We start from the raw sequence: 18,769 nt of genomic DNA, 5'->3' as shown, positions 1-18,769 counted from the left end.
ACACAGGGTTCAAGAATCACCCGCCCCTGGGATTATTTTTAGCATTCGTTTTGAAGATCGCTAAGCCTTGGACCCTCGGTTTGTGGGTTCGTTCGGTTGTGGGATTCACCGCTAGGGCGACAAGACGCATATGATTTAGCAGGCCAGTACATGTTTCACTTTGTCATTCTTTCAAGGCATCAAACAAGACGTCTCGACTCTCTACAGCTCGTATTGGGTCTAACACAGCTAATTTTGTATCTCTGATCCCCACTGTGAACAAAATGCTTGTTTCCAAAACAGATTTTCAATAGGACCAGTGCTCAGCACTACGTTTTTCCGACGGCACTTCCGATTCCGAGCCAGCTGCCGACATTCACCCGCCGCCATTTCCAGAAAAGGACAATGATCTCAGATCTTGACATTGATGCGCGATCCAGTCTTCGAAATTCTTGCCCCCAATAGCACCATGGCTCCCAGTAAGATCACTACACCCGCCCACACCTGGGCTCCGATGTAACCATGGGCCTTGGCAACGAGGGCACCCCCCAACGGAGGTCCGGTTAGACATGCGAAACTCATGATCGTGAAGCCCATGCCAATCCGCGTGCCCGCCTTGCTGAGGTCTGTGATCAGGCTGGATAGCGTGGGTGGCCAGAGCCCCTGGACCGCATTGGCGCAGAACCCGTACAGCACGGCGAACGCATAGAGTCCCGGTGCGGAGTGCACGGCCGCCCAGCACAGCATCAGCACGCTAGAGGCCACGGAGAGGGGAATGATGGTGTTCAGCGGGCCTAGATGAAACGAAGCAAAGTATGCGGGGATCAGGCGGCCGAGGCTAGCCGCCCCATTGAGCACAATAATCAGGTTGGTCGAGTCGGAGTATGTGAGCCCGATCACGCTTCGGCCGAAGGCGCCCACATAATAGACTGCAAAATACATGCCCCAGAAGTTGAGCCAGATGGCCAGAATGAAGAGGGTGTAGATGGGCTCGTCGCGGAAGGCGGAGAGCTCGACGAGGGGGCCGGATTTGCGCGGGGGTAGGCGTGTGCGAAAGAGCACAACCGCGGGAATGGTGGTGGCGAGCATGACGAACCCTACAACTCGCATGGTCCAGCCGAATCCAATCATGGGGAGAAGGCCCTTGACTAGGCCTGGGAAGACCATGCCTCCCGTCCCGCTGCCGACGAGACAGCAGGCTACCGCAAATACACGGCGTTTGTCGAAATAGGTGGCCACTAGACCCATTGCGGGGCAGAACTGCAAGCCGCTGCCTAAGCCCGTGCAGAGTCCCTGTGCGAGAAAGAGCTGCCAGTATTGGGTGGAGAGGGAGGTCATGAAGACCCCAAAGATTTGCAGGAATGCGCCGGCGCAGAAGACATGCCGAAAATAGCCCGCATCCAGCGCTCGCCCGGAAAACGTGCCCACGAAGAAGATGAGAAACATCTGTATGGAGCCGACCCAGGAGATTGCGGACTCAGACACCCCGAGGTGGGTTTGGTAGTAAGACTGGAATACACCATAGCTGGCGAGGTAGCCCCAGGTGTTGAAGCACACGAGGTGGCCCATGGCAGATTGAGTCCATGCCTTGGCTCCGCCATCTGGAGGTGGTTTGACTATTGATTCTGTTGTGGAAGTTGAAATCTCATCATCGCCCGTTTTCGTCATTGTTGCTGGTGTGTGATAATGATGAAGTCCAGATGGTGTAACAAATGCTGGCTGAACTTGCCAGATCTCGTCTTAGGAGTTTTGATGCGCTATTTCTAACAATCCGTAGGGGGGCACGAAGGATCTGAGTCACCTCAAACTAGGATAAAAGTAGGCGTGCAGTAGTCATGAAAGAATAATGATCTCGGCCGAGTTGTCAACATGTTGCTTGGCTGCAGGCCATCTGGACACTAGTCATAGTCAAGTCTTGCCATAAGGCGATGCTTACCGTCAAGATTCTCACCGAGGCATTCGACTGTGAATCGCGGACATGACTGGCACTTCTCCAATTTCTCCAATTTCCCCGCACGCACACATACTGAGAATAGCATGTTCATTACAGCAACTAAGCATGCAGCTGACGAAAATGCAATGCGGCAGCGGGAACACTTCTTTGAACCCCCGAAGCGACTGGCTAGGCATGCAGTGGATGAACGGAGCTCCGATCCATGCAGATCGAGCCCCTAAAAGCCGAGGAAATACGATTGCATAAGAATGTCACCATAACTTGCAACTCATTTATTCCTGTTATCGCATATTGATATGTAAAAGACTTCAGTAATGGCATGTCGACATTGACAGGGGTGTCTGACGATCACTGCGCTATTTGCTCTTGCAACACGGGCTTTTTTCGGAATTTTCTGGCGCGTCCCTGGTTTGATATTTTGCAGTGTGGGTGAGGTGACTCGTTCGTTAAGGGAGAAACCTGCACTCCAAGGGTGTATGCTTGCGTAACTTGTGTTTGAACAGATGATCACTTTGTGAACTTTGCCTTTGAAATCAACCTTGGATTTCTCCATAATGCGAGCGGTATGCTGACCTTGTAACTTGGGAGGACTTTGTCCGTAAGCTTCTTAATTCAGAGATTGGTCAGAGGCCAAAGGCAGTATGAGGGAAGCCATAAGAAAGATTAGTAGTGAGGAACAATAGAAGAGGGAAGTAGCATGAGCCACGTGACAAGATTTTGAAGGAGAAATCCTGCCTTCCGCTTGAGGTAACAACAACTCAACAACTGCTGGATCCATCTATCGGGACATGCCACTTTCATGTTGTTAGACAGTTTGAGTCCCTCGTACTCTTAGATATGTGTTGGTCTTTCTGTCTTCTCGACTGACTCCTCATGTACTCAGGCTGTGCTTATTTATCAACCTTATACTTCGCTTCACTGGTGATAGATCAAGCTGACAGGGCCTGTTGAAAGGTCAACTCCTGGCCAACTCGATCTCAGAAGATACGAGCAGATTGAACTCGACTCCAACACTGACACACAATACATCAAGTCTTTCAAGGCTTGGAAAATGTCTCTAGTGTGTAACCTCCGTTTCTGGGATCTGCACATACAGAGGCCTTGAAATTGCAAGTCAGTAATGTGAACTCGGCGCTATTTCCAGGCTACTTCTTGCTGACTATGATCCTCCTTGGTCATACATCAACGCTTCCATGTCTTATTTACGAAGGCTTTATGGGTACAAGATGATATACAAAGAAAATTGAAACGTTGTGCTTGATCGATTAAGCATTTCGTGGTGGGAGCGTGGTTGGATCGGAAGATGCTGAATCTGGTGGCAAGACTTCGTGCCAAGATATACTGAGAATGCCGCTGAAGACACCCAGACAGTCCCTATAGTTCATTCGATTGAATGGGTCAAATTGTCGCGCAGAAGATACTTTCGTTCTGGTCACTACTATCGATATACCAACGATGACTCCCACCTGTTGAAAGAGGATGAGTCAATGAATTTGGCATTCTGCGAGCCGAACAGTCATAGCTTAATCTTAATTCAAACACATGCGAAGACACCCGCTGTGGAGACCTGTTCGTGTACTGTACCCGCATATCCCGAGTCCGATCTGTGGCTCATCGGGGACTTTTCGCCGGCAAGGCTCCGACGGAGCCATATTTCCGAAGCCAAGAATGTCTCTTTATATACGACAGCAACGCACATAGTGTATTGAATCTCATCACACACCTAATCAGCTTCAAAATGCCCCGCAAGATCACTGTTGCCGTCGCGCAAGCGAGCACTCAATCCACCCTCGCCGCTACCTTGGATGCCTTGCACCGGGTAACTCGCCACGCAGCGGCTCGTGGCGTCCACTTGATTTTGTTTCCGGAGGCGTATCTGGGCGGCTACCCGAGAACATGCGACTTTGGCACAGCAGTCGGTTTCCGCCTACCTCACGGTCGCGACCAGTTCCTAGAGTATTTCAACTCTGCTGTTGATCTTGGTGATACCCCGGCCGGCGCTGGCGATGACTGGGTCAATCGGAAACTACCCCTTCCACGAGGCAAGGAATACCGCGGTGATGGAACTCGTGAGACCCTAGAGAGAATTTCCCGGGAGACGGGTGTGTTCATTGCATGTGGCGTGATCGAAAGAGCGGCGGGCAGCCTGTACTGCTCTGCTGTCTATGTTGACCCTCGTGATGGCATGCTGGGAAAGAGAAGAAAGGTTATGCCGGTGAGTTTGGTGTCGGATTCTCAGTATACATAAGAAACCGATTCTAACAGTATCTAGACTGCTTCTGAGCGTCTTATCTGGGCTCAAGGCTCGCCTTCGACCCTCAAAGCAATTACAACCCAGCTGAACGGCGTCAATTTGACCATTGGTGCCGCTATCTGCTGGGAAAGCTTTATGCCCATGCTTCGTCAAAGTCTTTACGCTCAAAACGTCAATATCTACTTGGCACCCACGGCTGATAGCCGCGACACTTGGCTCCCTCTCGTCCGGACTATTGCTGGCGAAGGCCGCACATTTGTTCTTACGGCCAACCAATGCGTGCGGCGTCGTGAGCTTCCGGGCTGGATCACTGGAGCCGCTTCCAAGGAAGCAGTGGAGAACGGAGACGAATATATCTCGCGGGGTGGCTCATGCATTATCGGTCCTTTGGGAGAGGTGCTCCGCGAGCCGATCTGGGAGGTCTGTACTGATGATGCGGCGAACCCCAATGATCTGAACGATCCGGCATTCGAAGCCGCTGTCTCGATCACAGAGATTGATCTAGATGATTGCGACAGAGGAAAATTGGATCTCGATGTTACTGGGCACTATTCGCGAAACGATGCCTTCAAGTTGACAGTCAATGGACTGGATCTGAACCCTCCTCCTTTGTGAGCGAGGAGCTGTGCTGACTGCAGTAGAAAAGCCTTGATGGGCAGAGACCCTGTGTACATACATGATATATCCAATTCACTCTTCTTTCAGTTGTTGATCTCATGTTCGAAAAACGCGCCCGGTGTCTACCCCACGACCCCGCAATTAGCATTTTCTTGCCTCAAGCATCGCGTCTTATCTGGCTGTGAGTCAGCACGGTCCATAAGAGGCTTAGCGCAGTTTAAGCTCGGGGGTTTCCCGGCAGCGTGTCGAACTACATGAGTCGCAAGATAAATGTCAATCCATGAGTCATGGATTTAAAACCGCAGCTTGAGCTCACATGATAAATATTGAGAATGGACCTGTCAGATGATTTTGAGGTCAATCTTGGAAAGAGGGGGAGAGAAGTCACGAAATCAAGGCCGGCACTCCTAGCGTGCAGACGTTGTCGCGCCCGCAAGCAGAAAGTATGCATATCAGCTTGTGCTGCACGATGAAGCCACTAATATCGAGACTAGTGCAGCCAATCGCGTCCCTGTCACAACTGTGTTCAAGCCGAGGCCGGTAAGTACCATCTGGAACTTGGAGTGATTTTCTGAGTCTGATTGGCGAGGGACAATTTTAGCTTGTGTTGCGAGCCAAAAACCGCCTAGGGATACTCGGGTCAATCCAGAGTACGCACTATTCAAGCTTGTACAGTACGGAAATGTTAACTAATTCATGTAGTTATGCACGGGCTCTCGAGGAGCGAATCCGTGAGCTCGAAGCCGAACGAGAATCCATGGGACGAGATTCTCACCCAACAATTGAAGGTCATGACATGTCCTCTGCGGATGTTATGGGAACAGCGTCCACGCTCGACAGACTTCAGTCACAATCGCAGAGACATGTACTTGTGAAACGCTCGCCTGTCACAGCAATCCCGTTGCAAGGCGGAAGCATTGGAGCACGAAGCACTCCGTCACTCACCATCCTTACGCCACCTACGCAGTCCTCTCCCACAGGGCAATTGTTGGATGCTGGGGGGCACGCTGAGACAGGTATCTCATCAGCTACGCAGAATAAGCTCATTCAAATCTTTCTAGAGCGCGTCAATCCCCGATACCCGTTCCTCCATGAAGAGACGTTCGTTGGTTGGTATGATACATGGCAAAGCTCAAAGCGGTTGGGTCAACTACTTCCAGCCGAAGAGAGGTGGAAGGAATTTTTTGTGAAGATGGTTAGTCGAGCGAAGCTCATCTCCGTATCCTGTTGACTGATGATTCCATGTAGGCTTTTGCGGTAAGCCTGTTGATCGCCCCACAGGTATCTCCCGAGGATATGACAACTTCGCAGGTATGTCGCTTTTATGTCCACATTATTCGGGGCCTACTAAACGCGGGGATAGACGCTATATAATTCTGCTTTGCCGTTGCTCGATACTGTGTTCTCGTGCCTCGATCCGGTGTTACATGTGCAGGCTTACCTGCTTTGCACATTGCATGCTCTCCATTCGCCATCGTCACAGACGGTTCTCACGATGATCTCTGCTGCCATGCGTTGTTGTGTCATTGCACAGTTGCATTTAGTTCCACCAATAAGCAATGTTTTGGACGCCTCCACTTTGCTAAATCTACAGATGCGCCGTCGAGTGTTCTGGTCCGCCTATGCCATCGATCGTTTACTAAGTTGGATCTATCATGTTCCCTGTAGCCTCGCAGATGAGAACATTCAGGTGGAAGTATGCCTCCCGCTCCTCTACGTTACGTGAAACATCGAAGACTAACCAATTTTACTAGCCTTTTGCGAACCTGAATGACGACGAAATAAAAGCATGGGAATCAAGAAGCGAACAACAGAAAGAGCGCGAGTTAGCACCTCGCATAACACAAGTATCTTCAGCGCTGCATCTGCTTCGCGGCAGAAGGATTCAATCGCGCATCCTCGGGATGATGATGCGCACAGATTACGAACAACGCTTTGCAGCGCGCCATGACTGGCGTCTACACATGCTAGACGCACTTGACCAATGGAAGATGCAACTGCAGCCTCATAGCGACCCGGCTTCCGAAGGATATACGAGCGAGGGCTGGGTGGGTATGTTGTACAATTACACTATCCTTATCCTATATCGCCCAACCAAGAAGGACTCGTGCCGATTCGTTGCTGAGCAATGTCTCAAAGCATGTTCCAATATTCTTCATACATTTTGGACTTATCTAAAAAGACGTCAAACAGCGCAGTTATGGCCAGGGGTAAGTCGGCACAGTTGGGCGGCGACATACTTGAAAGTTGGCTGACCAGACCCCAGCTCTTGAGTCAGTTTGGAACAGGCATCATCCTGTTATATTGTCTCTGGGCCACACCCGTCTCAGAAAGATCTGCCTTGTTTCAATCTCAAGAAATAGTCAAGGCAGTCAGGACATGCACGGTGATTTTAGCTGTTCTCTCGGAGCGTTGGGTACAAGCCGAACTACTACGGGATGTCTTCGACATTCTAGCTGACTCGATTCCCACACAATGCTCCTCTGAGTATGACGGTGGATCTCGACTTTCTGAGGAAGCCAGAGAGATGATCAAGTCTCGCCTGCCTATGCTACATGCCATTGTGGTGAACAAAGACATTTTGCGTATGCTGACGGAGCTGATCACAGAGGACTATCCTTGGGAAGATAATGCAGCAACAACGGAAATTTGCCAATGGTCCTCCGAGGACAGCCATGAGACAAGCAGCTGTACATTGTGCTGGGAGAGCAGACCTGTGGACGGGGCTCTGGAGGGATTTAGTCAGGATCACCTGTTGTCTGCGGGTTTCTGGCCATCGTTATACGAGGAAACAGGTGAATTGCATAGTTTTTCGTCCGGGGAGTATCCGGATTTTCCGGGGTTGTTAGGATCTATGTGACTAATCCCCTGGGAAGCATAATTCAAACTGCTCAGATGGCGGACTAACCATCGAGCAAAAATGCAGACCAGCATTTGAGGTAGTGCATTGGTCCGTATGGCCTTACATTCCTATCTGACGTTATGTCTACCCAAGGCACTAATCCACCTTTCTTCCATGAGCTCTATAATTTTGATTAACCAAGGGGGGGCTCTATTATGTTAATGAATTGAGCTCAGCTACCAACCGCACTCTTCTAACTACACGATTTGTACACCGAAACATGCTATCCGTATAAATCTTCATCCGTACTAGTTAGTGATCTGATATTCATATTTCAATAGCAACGATTTTGGTACGGCTTCAGTTGCTTTTGTAGTCTCATCGCGTGTCCAGACAACTGTACAGCTCCTGCAATCAAGTTTAAGCAAGCCTTCATTGTTGTTGGCTGGCTGGTGAGGTAATGCGACGAGGATAAATTATTCTAGGCGGCCAATGGCAAGAGAATGCAGCTGTCATGAGGGCCACTGCTTGATCGTGGTCTCTACGCAAAGATGTTTGAGTGAAAGACATTGACAAAGGATAGCTTGGGGATCTCGCAGTTTCACCTCGCCGGTTGTGTGAAAGGCAAATCCCCAGTTTCGGGGTCCTGTTCCTTGCGTGAGCGTTATGTTTACACCGGGCATGAGGCAGTAACTCACCCTCACCCTGACAACTGAAACTCTCCCCTCTCCTCTCCTCTCATCTCTTCTCTTCTCCTCCCTTCTCCTCTTAACTTGTTCGTTCCAATCACATCAAAGCTTCCTCACCTTGGTTTCCAACTTCCCAGTCCTAAGTTCCAGGTTCCATCTAACTATCACCTTCCTTCCCGTTCCAGTCAACTTTCAGCTCTCGACTTTCACCATGGCCTTCATCGGCACCGCCTCTGAAATCAGTGAAGAGCTGCTCAAAGACGACGACGCAAAACGCCTGGTCATCAAAATCAACGCAAAGCGACTACAACATCACGACTACCGCGGATCAGCATGCGCGTTCTTCAGAGAAACATTTCCCGATTGGGAAGATGACAGCCGAATCAACTTCCTCCATATCGAAGTAAGGGGCGGTCGCGTCTTCCTGGTCATTGATATCAACCACCTTGAGTACGATTTCAAGACAGCGCACACTATCGACGACACCAGCCTTCCAGTCTACGTGCTCTCTTCCCATTACAAGCTCTGGGCTCTTGTGAGATGGCCCCAGTACGATGACTATGCTACCATTCAGATGGCCCATCTCCATATGCTGAACGGGTATGATGCCGTGACACCGTTCTTTGTCGACAACAGCAAGCATATGTTGTACAGCAATCCTCGCAACTACTATGGTCCGATTTATGTGTATGCTTCGTTGAATTGACATGGAGGCGTGATGTACCTGCCTTTGCATTCTGGTCACAACGTACACTTGGCTGGGCAGGTGCAGGCCATTCTTGACAATACGCTCTTCCTTTTTGCATCTATTGCCATCTATCTGCTCAAAGGACGGAGTCTTGAATCCTCACACAAATAATCTTTCGCCATGTTCTTTTATAAGCACCATGCAGTTTGCTGCAGTCTTCCTCCATACCCTCCATTCTACGAGAAGTTCTCCCCAACCCGAAATGACCCGCCAAATCAAATCACGAAAATACTCGCCATGTATCTTGCATGAATCAAGATATTCAGAAGATCAAAAGATTAAAAGAAAAGTTGTGTTCAAGAGGTGAGCACATATCTCTGGAATACAGAGATGAGCTTCATGCTAATGCTTTTAAATTCTTTTTCTATGAGTGCTACAATCCATGTTTTTGCTGCAATTCTGGTGAAGAAACTTTGAAGGTTGGTCATGTCTGTTCTTCCTATTAACAGTTCCTGGCGTATGCTGATATTCTAGTGGAAAGACGCTCTAGCCTTGGTACATGTGCTTCAGATTCGAACATCTCGGATTGTCTATCGATTTTTGTTGCCTTACAACAATCTAGCTGTGGATGTTATGCGTGTCATAGATACAAGAATTGTCCATTGAAGATATGAGTCTAAAACAGGCCAAATCCAGCATAATTTAGTACAGGTCTTTCTCCATTGCTTTCAGGGTTGACGTCATCTCCTAAAACATATTTACCTGTTCTTTCATGATACACCTTGTAATACCTCCAATGAACAGGATGATCACCTGTAAAAGCCCCATCCTGGTCTCTACTAATGCTACAAGCTGGTAACTCATACAGAATCACGACGGTCAAAAGCAAGCAAAAGCTCGGTCCCTGGCAGGACATTCAGGGAAAAGAAGCCATAACACGCAGACTAGTAGAAGCAGACTCCAAAGATGAGAAATTGAGCTTTCAACTCGCGGTCCCTTACTAGGTTTGTCTCGAAAGCTTGATCTGTCCAGGTAATACGATCTGCCCATTCATTTGTTGACGGGAACCACCGTCCACATCCCGATCCCACTACTCTTTTTCCCACCTTCCCGCTTTCACATATCATCCCAAGCCATCTTATTGCTTTCAGTTAAAATGGAGGTCAGTCTTGGTATCTGCACATTAGCCAAAAAGCAACCGACCCCCACGAGATATCACTGTGTGAATCAGACTAACACTCTACTCCCGCGATCAGGAAAGCGACGAGTACACTCCTCCTCATCGAACCTCCACCTTCACCGAAATCCACACCCCTACGGTTATATGGGGCCATTCAGATCGACCAAATCGATATAACGATATGTACAACGTTCTTAAATGTGCAATGGCGACCTACCAACTCCCGCTTGAAGTCACTGCCCAGGTGCCATCGAAATCCACCACACAGATGTCCCCTTGGGATCTATGTAGGGTCGGGATGTTGTTGTTCAGCTGTTCAGCTTGCGCGGATCGCCAGTTCGAATCGTCTTATTTGCGTTTCTCGAATTATGGAAGTTGATACAGGGTTTTTCGGCGACGACAAGGGGGACGAGAGATTAGCTATCAACGACGACAGTATAGTTTACTCGTCACGATAATAGCCAGTGACCCGATGGAAACACCTCAATTCTGATGTAGGATAAGTCTGATGACTGTGATGGAGCGGCTGGAAACAATGAGAGGTGGGGAGGAAGTTTGCGTGCGTGCCTCAGGTTAGTAGCTCACGAGGAGTTGGAGAGGCGGAAGAGACTGTCCACTTCGCACCATCCCGAATACTGTGTCTTGGAATATAAGCTTCAACTATTGACAAGAAGATAACGAAGATGCTTGCCCTGGCAGCTTTTCATAACGCAGAGCGTTGGAGACAGCATGGATGTATCCATCGAACATGGTACACTTGATGGCAAACGTCGTATCGAGGACTAGCAAACTTGATCGCCGTCTGCTTAGTATCTTAATCAGACCTCATATAGCCAACAGCGAGTTCACGCAATGCGGTCCAGGCTGTGGTAGGTAGGTAGGTAGGTAGGGCCGGCTGCAACGTTTTCTTTACATTTAGTTCGAGGGTATAGCAGGCAAAATCCTGTACTGTACACAGTGCTCAATGCTCGTGTCCCATCGCGTTTTTACTCGTCGATTCTCTCCACTGAACCACTAATGATAACTACTGCATCGACACCGGCAATTCCATAGTCACCTCAACCGAGGATCTCCAGTCCCACTTATCTGATCTTATCGGTCAGAGCCTACTAAGCCTAATCCGGCAGCATAGGCGATTCAACAAATCAGACCTCCGCAAAGCATTCAAGCCGTCCATCCAGACGGAGCCATGGGAAAGGACAAGTTCGATTCCGAAACTTATATTAAGATCCCTCGCATCCTTTCACATTTCGATCTTAATATTCTTACAGTCCGCTGTCGACATATCAAGTATTATATAGACCAAAGCGACAATGGTGAAAATAGCCGAATTCAACGTCGAACGGGTTAGTGGACGCTCCCACCCCTCCCCCCAACCTCTTCATACATGCTAAACACATACAACACAGTGGATGGACCTGTATGAGAACGATGCCCAGCACAACCTTGCGGAGACATGCTGCGCCTCCATCTCGTTAAATGATCTCCTTCAATTTTCCGAGTCAGCAACAGCATCGACTCAGCTCCTCGATCTATCGCGCAAACAGACCTACGGTGCCATCCGTGGATCCGTCGCGCTAAGATCTAACATCGCGAAGCTCTATCACTCTGCTGCCAGTAACAGTAGTCAAGCGCAGGAGAAGCAGCATTCCGCGGAAATTACTGCGGAGCAGGTCCTCGTTACCAATGGCGCCATCCACGCGAACTTCCTCGCCCTGTACACGAACGTCGGGCCGGGGGATCATGTTATCTGCCACTACCCGACGTATCAGCAACTGTACTCTGTGCCCGAATCGCTGGGTGCAGAAGTGAGCTTGTGGCGGTCTTCCGCGGAGAACGGGTGGGCGTTGGACTTGGAGGAGCTGAGGGGCTTGATTCGGCCGAATACGAAGGTTATTATCTTGAAGTGAGTTTTTCCTCTCTATGTCAAGCCCAAAAGGAGGAGAAAGTATGCGTACTAATTGCCGGCGAAGTAATCCGCAAAACCCCACAGGCGCCGTACTTTACCGCGAATTCTTGAGCGGTGTTGTCGAGATTGCCCAGGAGCATAACCTCATTGTGCATTGTGATGAAGTCTATCGTCCGCTCTTCCACTCTCTGAAGGATGAAAAGACCTCCCCACCATCAATTCTGGAGTTTGAGTATGAGAATCTCGTCTCAACTGGGTCTATGAGCAAAGCATTTAGTCTTGCGGGTTTGCGCGTGGGATGGATTGCATCCCGGAGTCAACGTATTATTGAGGCGTGTGCCTCGAGTCGTGATTATACGCTTATCTCGGTGAGTCAGGTCGATGATGAGCTTGCGACGCGCGCGTTAAGTGCTCCATGTGTGGGGAATCTGCTGTCTCGCAACATGAAGCTCGCGAGTGCAAACTTGGATACTCTTGAGGTATTCTTGAATGAGTTTGATTGGGCGGTACAGTGGGTGAGGCCGCAGGCGGGTACAACGGCGTTTGTCAAATTTGTTGATCGACAAGGAAGGCCTGTTGATGATGTGGTGCTATGTGAGCGGCTTTTAGAGAAGACGGGCGTTATGTTGGTGCCGGGAAGTAGGTGTTTTGGAGAAGGGGTGAATTTCCAAGGCTTTGTACGCGTGGGGTATGTGCCGGAGAAGGAGGTTTTGGAGCGTGGGTTGGCGGCTTGGAGGGTGTTTATGCGGGAGGAGTATGAGCAATTGCCCGTTGTATGAGGCTTTGAACTACTGTGGTAGTAATGTGACTGCAGAAACTTTATTTGGTGTTTGGAGGTGTTCTCATGGCTGTACTTGGTGCAGTATTTGACCAAGTTGCGAACGGGCTCACCTTGAGGCCATGGTATCCTTCCTGGTCTTAGCGTCTGACGTGGTTGATGTATTAATGTGTAATCGTCGGCGTACACACCTCAAAATCCATATCTCGAGCACGAGCACTTTACCTAAAACAAAACCAATTCCAGCCCGAGCTGGGCAAAATAAGCATCCCATGGCAGAGACGTTTCAGACGTCCAGAATCTATTCAGCAGCTCCCGAGCTCTCGTAAAGTTACCCATGCCAAGACTTTGCATGTTGGCCATTCTGTCCTGAATGACAGCCCGCTCATTGTGAATAGCAGTCTCGCAACCAGCACTGAAGACAGGCCAGAGAATGAGTATATTCGCGGCGGAGAACGGTCGGATATTTACTATGGCATGAATGATTCCTGTAACATCGGCTCTGACTTTCGGGTGACTGATTGGGAGCTTTTGGACACGGCGGTGGAGATGCAATAGGGCGGCGTGGACGAAGGCACAATGGGTATATTGTAGCTCCAGGGCAAGTTCTTTTTTGCTTCTCAGAGTTGTGTCTGAGATGCTACTGCCAAGAAGTAGCCTAATTTTGTCCTCAAGATAGTTGGTATCTTGCGAGACCGTCCGTTGTGATATTTCATCTTGTATGCCTGCGATGATATGCTGCTGATAGACAAGCCGTGATAGCTGGGTGAGACACGGCACTAGCTCCAATGAGTAGCCGCAGACATCATCAATATGGCCATGACTTTGATCGAGAATCAATTTGGAAGGCTCATTTGCCATTTCAGGAGTCTGGATTGTATGGTACTGTCCCGACAGACCTGCAATCAAATCCAAGGTCATGAACCATTTAACGAGGGACTGGATGTATGAATCCTGAACCCAGCAAGGTTTCTCCCGCAACAAGAAAGCATTCAGAAGCTGTCTGACTCCACCGAGATGTGTTCTCCAGACATGCATGTTTCCATTACAGACGTCATTCGTGCATAGTGCCATTGCCGTAGCGACGGTTTCAGTACTCAGTTTCTCACTGCAGCCGCTGATCGTAAAGCGCAGGCTGGAAATCGCAAGGTTTGTGAATTTCAGACAGGACATCTTCGACGACGAACTGGTATCCTGCACAAGACGACTGTGATGGCTGCAGGCGACAGCTAGCAAAGCATACAGAAGGTGCGGTGTCTCCAAGGACGCACTGATCATTCGCTGTAGAAACAGGTCAGGCGCGGCGGGAAATAGTCTGGGTGCTGTCTCGGTGCCGAAGATATGCATGAAGAACCTGAATTCCTCGGATGACAGAACAGGCGAGAAGTTGAACTGGGGCTGATTGATCAAGGCTCCTAAGCTTTTTGTAATGCTCGAGTGGCTTTGTCTGGTAATTGCAACTTCCGAGTGGGATGCACAAGGCTGTAGTCTTCTGGAACGAGGTTTGGGTACTTGGCCAATGACACTCAGATTGTACTCGCACCCCTTCGGATATCGCTGGCATCTTGAGCATACAGGCTTCTGCAAGTCACACTACAGTTCAGCATTAGTCAAGAACAGTTGAATCTGGAGTAACCAAGGTGACGCTACTTTTACTTTCTTCCTTCTGCACTCGGTGCAGCCATCCCGCCGCCGCTGAGACGCTTGCATACTGTCATCGTGGAAACGAGGACCAGCGCGATGACTCATGCAGGTATAGCGCTATGTCATTTATCTTTAGGCAATAGATAGCAGATGGAAAATGAAAAATGGAGATTAAATCCGGCGATATACTTCATCATGTTCTGAAAACGAAGGAAAGAGCAATGAATGACAAAGCACTTCAACGAGGCCCACTCGCTAACCGCTAAAGGATATTTATCCGATCCAGCCAATCACCAACAGCTCTTCGCACATTCATCCATGATTCCAACCCAACTTCGTTTTGATGGCAACAAAATTAGCCCGGGGGGGTTAACTAATCTGCGCGCTTGAATTCAGCATTGGCCAATGTGGCTCTTGCGTAGTTCTGATACAGCAACAAAAACACGAGGAATGACCCGCATACTAAGCTGGATCAGCTACCTAGACAGAGCGAGCAACGGAGACTCCGCGTGGGTAAGATATTATGCATTCTTCATAAAAGTCGCCGTACAAGACTATCATGCTGCGTAGGAAGACAGATTCTAAACTCCGAGCCATTTTCCAATACGCCATTGCGCCCAGGTCCAAACAATCAATGAAGTAGATATACAACGCATGTAACATATACCCAACCTAGATATCATAATCACCATGCACCAGCGTCAAAATCGAATCGAGCCAGCTCTTTCTGCGAGTCTTCAACGTCCTTCTTCGCCTTCATACGCATGTAGAAAATAGGACAATCGCGAGAAGAGCAAATGACCTCGCTGTGCAAACTACCTTGACACCGCTGACACTGCGTCCACAGACGTCCAAAACGGACCTCCAAATCCGACACTTTGTTCAAAGATCTACTGTAGAGTTCGCCAAGGCGAGGGCGGCAGTATTCGCACACAGCACCGGCCATTTCCTCTTTACGCGATAGGGGTTTCTTGCAACCCAAGCACGTTTGGGTCTTCTTCGCAAATTTCATCAGCCCTCCCATAGTTGGTGCGGCGACAGAGATGGACCGAGTGTGTTCGCCGGTAAGAAGTTGGCTGGCTTTTTTCTCGCCAAGGATAGGCTCGAAGATACGACCCAGTGGGTTGGCGAGCTGGTTGTCAAGGTAGTACTTGGTGTCGATAGGAATGTTGTTCTCCAAGACATAGATAGGATCCTCGGATCGCTCGTAGTTTTTCGAACCTCCAGCACCCTTCACGATGACGTACGCGACACGATCTCCAAGGGTAGGCGCAGATCCAGCGTCACGTTTCCGCATACGCTCGGCAAGTTCCACGTGCGCCTGCTTCGCTGTGTATGCATCTTTAGAAAGTGCCTTGGTAATCACAAGCTTTGACATGTCCACTTTGTTTTGCAAGAGATCCGAGATAGTGTCCTTGACATAGCTGTAGGCAAGTTAGCAGGTCACGTGCTAGAGCAGGGAAGGGGCTCTTACTCTTGGGCACCATCAATATCTCGATCAATCAGGATCTTGTGCAACACCGTCTCGATGACATTCTGTACCAACAAGCAATTGTCACGGCGAACGGTTTCGATACCCTTGGTGTCCATCTTGTCGTACTTCTTGGGATTCGTCCAATACAACCCGGCATATCTCTTCTTGTTGATGAGGAGGTACGGAAAATAGACCTTCTCGAATTCAAGCTTGATGGGTTTCAAGAATTTCGAAGAGACATACTCGGATGCCTCTTGTCCAAGCTTCATCGCCTCTTCCAGCTCACTCACACCGAATTTTACCATAACAGAGTCAGTATCACCGTAGATGACCTTGGCATCATGGGAGTACCCATTGGCGATGGTATATCTGGCTTCGACCTCTTGCTTTGTTTTCTCAATCATTTGACGGCCGTAACTGGTCGTACTACTGGCGATTGGCAAGCATGGTAACTTTCCAACGGTTGCACCCGTAAGACCGTAAACACTGTTGGCACTGATCTTCAGAGCCAGCTGTCTTCCATTCAGAACTGCCTTTTTGAATGGATCAGTCTCAACAGCAAGTTCCTTCTTTGCCCGCTTTCTGGCTGTCAACAGTTCCTCGAGAATCTGGGACAGAAGTCCTTTGCGGACGTTGGCTGTACAGAACATATCGCCATTTGGTGTCACAATATAGTCTTCATCCTTCTTGAGCTTGAGCCTCTCTACACTGTTCTTGTTCAGCAACGTGGTATAGCACAGGTTGTGCGCCTGAATAATAGAAGGATATAGGGATGCGAAATCAAGAGTTGCGATAGGCACTCCATAGTAGCCCCTAACAGGTTCAATGACTGTGGCACCTTCATAATCCTGCTCATCCGTGGACTTCATGTTGGGGATAACCAGCTGCTGCTCCAATGCTTTTCGAAACAGCTGACTGATGAACTTGACTTGTTGACCTCGTGACAATAAGAAGTTGAAAGGCACACCTGTGACTCTTGCCATCTCAGTGTAGTTGACCAAACACATCAGTTTGTCCATCAGTCTCTGAGGCAAGTATGCATCCTTCAAACAATAAACTGCTAAACGTCGCCTGGAATCTGGCGTGCCGTTATACAGCTCAGTGATCATCGTGTGGTGCACATCTTCCTTCTGTTCTCCCAAGAACTCGTAGGAAACGGAATTCAATGTATAACTTCGCAAATGATGGTCTCTCTGTACCAATTGAAGCAGATCCAGCTGGATTCGGCCGTTAGTGTTTGTCGACTTCGTGTCGCGGTTGCCCATCTGCTTGCTGGAAAAGTTCGTGTCCTTAGCGATCGACGCCACCCCGTTCAGTCGAGTCCAGTAAGGGAAGCCAGTACATTTCAAATGCTTGGCCCGATCCAGAAGATACGGAAAGTCGAAGTTGGCAATGTTATATCCAATAATGACGTCTGGATCTACTTTCTCGACAAAGTCGCGCCAAGCCATCAGCATCTTAGACTCATCCTGAAACTCCAAAACCTGAGTATTGACGATAAGACTGCATGTGTCCATGACAAAGACGTTGCGAATGAAAGGCTTGGACTCTCCGTAACGAGTGACAACATTCGCGATCTGGATAACGGGGTCTTGGTTTGGTTCTGGAAAGATTCCCTTGCGACCAGCACATTCAATATCGAACGATAAGATACGAAGGGGTGCCATCTTGGCCCACTCGCCAGTCGGATGGTGCGAAATCAGATCGCGATAATCTATACTCGCTTCAATCTGACAGTTCGACATCTTCTCCCGTGGACCGAATATTCGGTACTTTCCGGCCTTCGCCTCAACCCATGACATGCCCGAGATGTCAACATCAATCATGAACCTAAGAAGGTATTGGATGTTGTCAAATGTCAGAATTCCGCCATCGGAGTTATTCCAGAGACCCTTGTAGTTGAGACTCTGCGCACCTCCGCTCTCCAAAGCGCCGCGGAGTTTGCTGACGTGCTTCGGTTCTGTGACCGTGATCTTGAGGTAATAACTCTTCTGATTGCCTTGAAAGCCGTATATGTTTTCCCTCATTGTTATCTGTACCGACTGGATTGTAGGTTGAAATTGTCCGATCCGACTTTCGAGGAACGCTCGGTAAGGCTCGCAGTCGTCTTTCGTAAAGTTCACGGGGGCCGCGATGTACAAATAGTGTTGGAAACCTGTGACATGGAGCAGAACAGACTGGCCGGCCTATCGAAGATTATAAGCACGTAACTGGGAGAAGGGCAACTGCGCGACTATACCTCTGTAACTCCAAAAAGTCGAACTGCGGTTTTCCCGCCGTGAATTGCACCCTCCTCCGCATCGATCTGTTGGAAACAAATATTATCCTTGGAAGGGTCAAACTCGCCGAGCGGCGGACGCTCCCATTGCTGATCCTTCTCCGAGTTGTTCCGTTTTAACCCATTCATATCTTGGGTCAACTTCTCGAGAACTTCCTCCTCGAACTGGCTCTTTTGTGGCTGACTGGAGCCAGGGACTCTCCGCTGGGCCTGTGGGCCCTGGCTGGCTCTGAAAGAAGGCCCATTCTCGAGCTTGCGTTTCTTGAGCGCAGTTGGTGACTTCGGAGTGCTGCCGCGAGGGTTGTTCGTTGCCTCGCCCAGCACCCGCTTCTGGGGCATGGTGACGGCTTCAGGCATTTTGAGTGTTCATATATGACGAACAATAGCAATTGCCCTTCCAGAACCCTTACCAGCCGTGACAGAAGCGCAAGATAGGATGGGGGTGCTTGATCTTCAGGGAAGTTGAGCCGGCGATGCTGGGG

The 18,769-nt window shown here is 49.3% G+C and overlaps 6 protein-coding genes across 6 annotated transcripts; 3 read left to right on the top strand and 3 right to left on the bottom strand.

The window, feature by feature from the left end:
* Window positions 1–215: 215 nt before the first annotated feature.
* On the bottom strand, window positions 216–1,795 carry BO97DRAFT_403904 (monocarboxylate permease). Its single transcript, XM_025694840.1, has one exon. It carries the CDS (start codon window positions 1,645–1,647, stop codon window positions 391–393), a length of 1,257 nt encoding a protein of 418 aa, XP_025554017.1. The 5' UTR covers window positions 1,648–1,795; the 3' UTR covers window positions 216–390.
* Window positions 1,796–3,671: 1,876 nt separating this feature from the next.
* On the top strand, window positions 3,672–7,665 carry BO97DRAFT_432553 (nitrilase; the record flags this gene model as incomplete). The annotated part of the gene is made up of 9 exons (XM_025697552.1): window positions 3,672–4,148; window positions 4,206–4,798; window positions 5,305–5,345; window positions 5,407–5,455; window positions 5,508–6,000; window positions 6,054–6,116; window positions 6,169–6,501; window positions 6,560–7,015; window positions 7,072–7,665. The coding sequence occupies 9 exons, from the start codon at window positions 3,672–3,674 to the stop codon at window positions 7,663–7,665; spliced, it is 3,099 nt and encodes a 1,032-aa protein (XP_025554016.1).
* An 882-nt stretch (window positions 7,666–8,547) lies between these two features.
* Window positions 8,548–9,042, top strand: BO97DRAFT_412162 (uncharacterized protein; the record flags this gene model as incomplete). The annotated part of the gene is made up of 1 exon (XM_025696222.1): window positions 8,548–9,042. The coding sequence occupies one exon, from the start codon at window positions 8,548–8,550 to the stop codon at window positions 9,040–9,042; it is 495 nt and encodes a 164-aa protein (XP_025554015.1).
* A 2,475-nt stretch (window positions 9,043–11,517) lies between these two features.
* On the top strand, window positions 11,518–12,886 carry BO97DRAFT_364257 (putative aminotransferase; the record flags this gene model as incomplete). Its single annotated transcript, XM_025692534.1, has 3 exons — window positions 11,518–11,550; window positions 11,614–12,110; window positions 12,178–12,886. Coding segments are annotated over 3 exons (1,239 nt in total), but the record flags the coding sequence as incomplete, so codon positions are not given.
* Window positions 12,887–13,116: 230 nt separating this feature from the next.
* On the bottom strand, window positions 13,117–14,238 carry BO97DRAFT_432551 (transcription factor domain-containing protein; the record flags this gene model as incomplete). Its single annotated transcript, XM_025697551.1, has 2 exons — window positions 13,117–13,714; window positions 13,778–14,238. 2 exons carry the CDS (start codon window positions 14,236–14,238, stop codon window positions 13,117–13,119), a joined length of 1,059 nt encoding a protein of 352 aa, XP_025554013.1.
* Window positions 14,239–15,142: 904 nt separating this feature from the next.
* BO97DRAFT_364254 (DNA-directed DNA polymerase delta POL3) lies at window positions 15,143–18,768 on the bottom strand. The gene is made up of 3 exons (XM_025692533.1): window positions 18,249–18,768; window positions 16,010–18,195; window positions 15,143–15,959 (listed from the first exon to the last, which is right to left on the bottom strand). Exons 1-3 carry the CDS (start codon window positions 18,642–18,644, stop codon window positions 15,221–15,223), a joined length of 3,321 nt encoding a protein of 1,106 aa, XP_025554012.1. The 5' UTR covers window positions 18,645–18,768; the 3' UTR covers window positions 15,143–15,220.
* Window position 18,769: the final 1 nt, after the last annotated feature.

The sequence above is a fragment of the Aspergillus homomorphus genome (genome assembly GCF_003184865.1).
Source record: "Aspergillus homomorphus CBS 101889 unplaced genomic scaffold BO97scaffold_7, whole genome shotgun sequence".
NCBI classification, from domain to species: Eukaryota; Fungi; Ascomycota; class Eurotiomycetes; order Eurotiales; family Aspergillaceae; genus Aspergillus; species Aspergillus homomorphus.
Note: the sequence above shows the minus strand (reverse complement) of the source record. Positions and strands in the feature narration are given on the sequence as shown.

Excerpts from the sequence above, each read along its gene's own strand:
- BO97DRAFT_364254 (XM_025692533.1), bottom strand. The coding sequence starts at position 18,644 with ATGCCTGAAGCCGTCACCATGCCCCAGAAGCGGGTGCTGGGCGAGGCA. Across the intron at positions 18,196-18,248 it reads GACTTTTTGGAGTTACAGAG|GCCGGCCAGTCTGTTCTGCT; the intron begins GTATAGTCGCGC and ends AATCTTCGATAG. Across the intron at positions 15,960-16,009 it reads GATATTGATGGTGCCCAAGA|CTATGTCAAGGACACTATCT; the intron begins GTAAGAGCCCCT and ends ACTTGCCTACAG.
- BO97DRAFT_403904 (XM_025694840.1), bottom strand. The coding sequence starts at position 1,647 with ATGACGAAAACGGGCGATGATGAGATTTCAACTTCCACAACAGAATCA.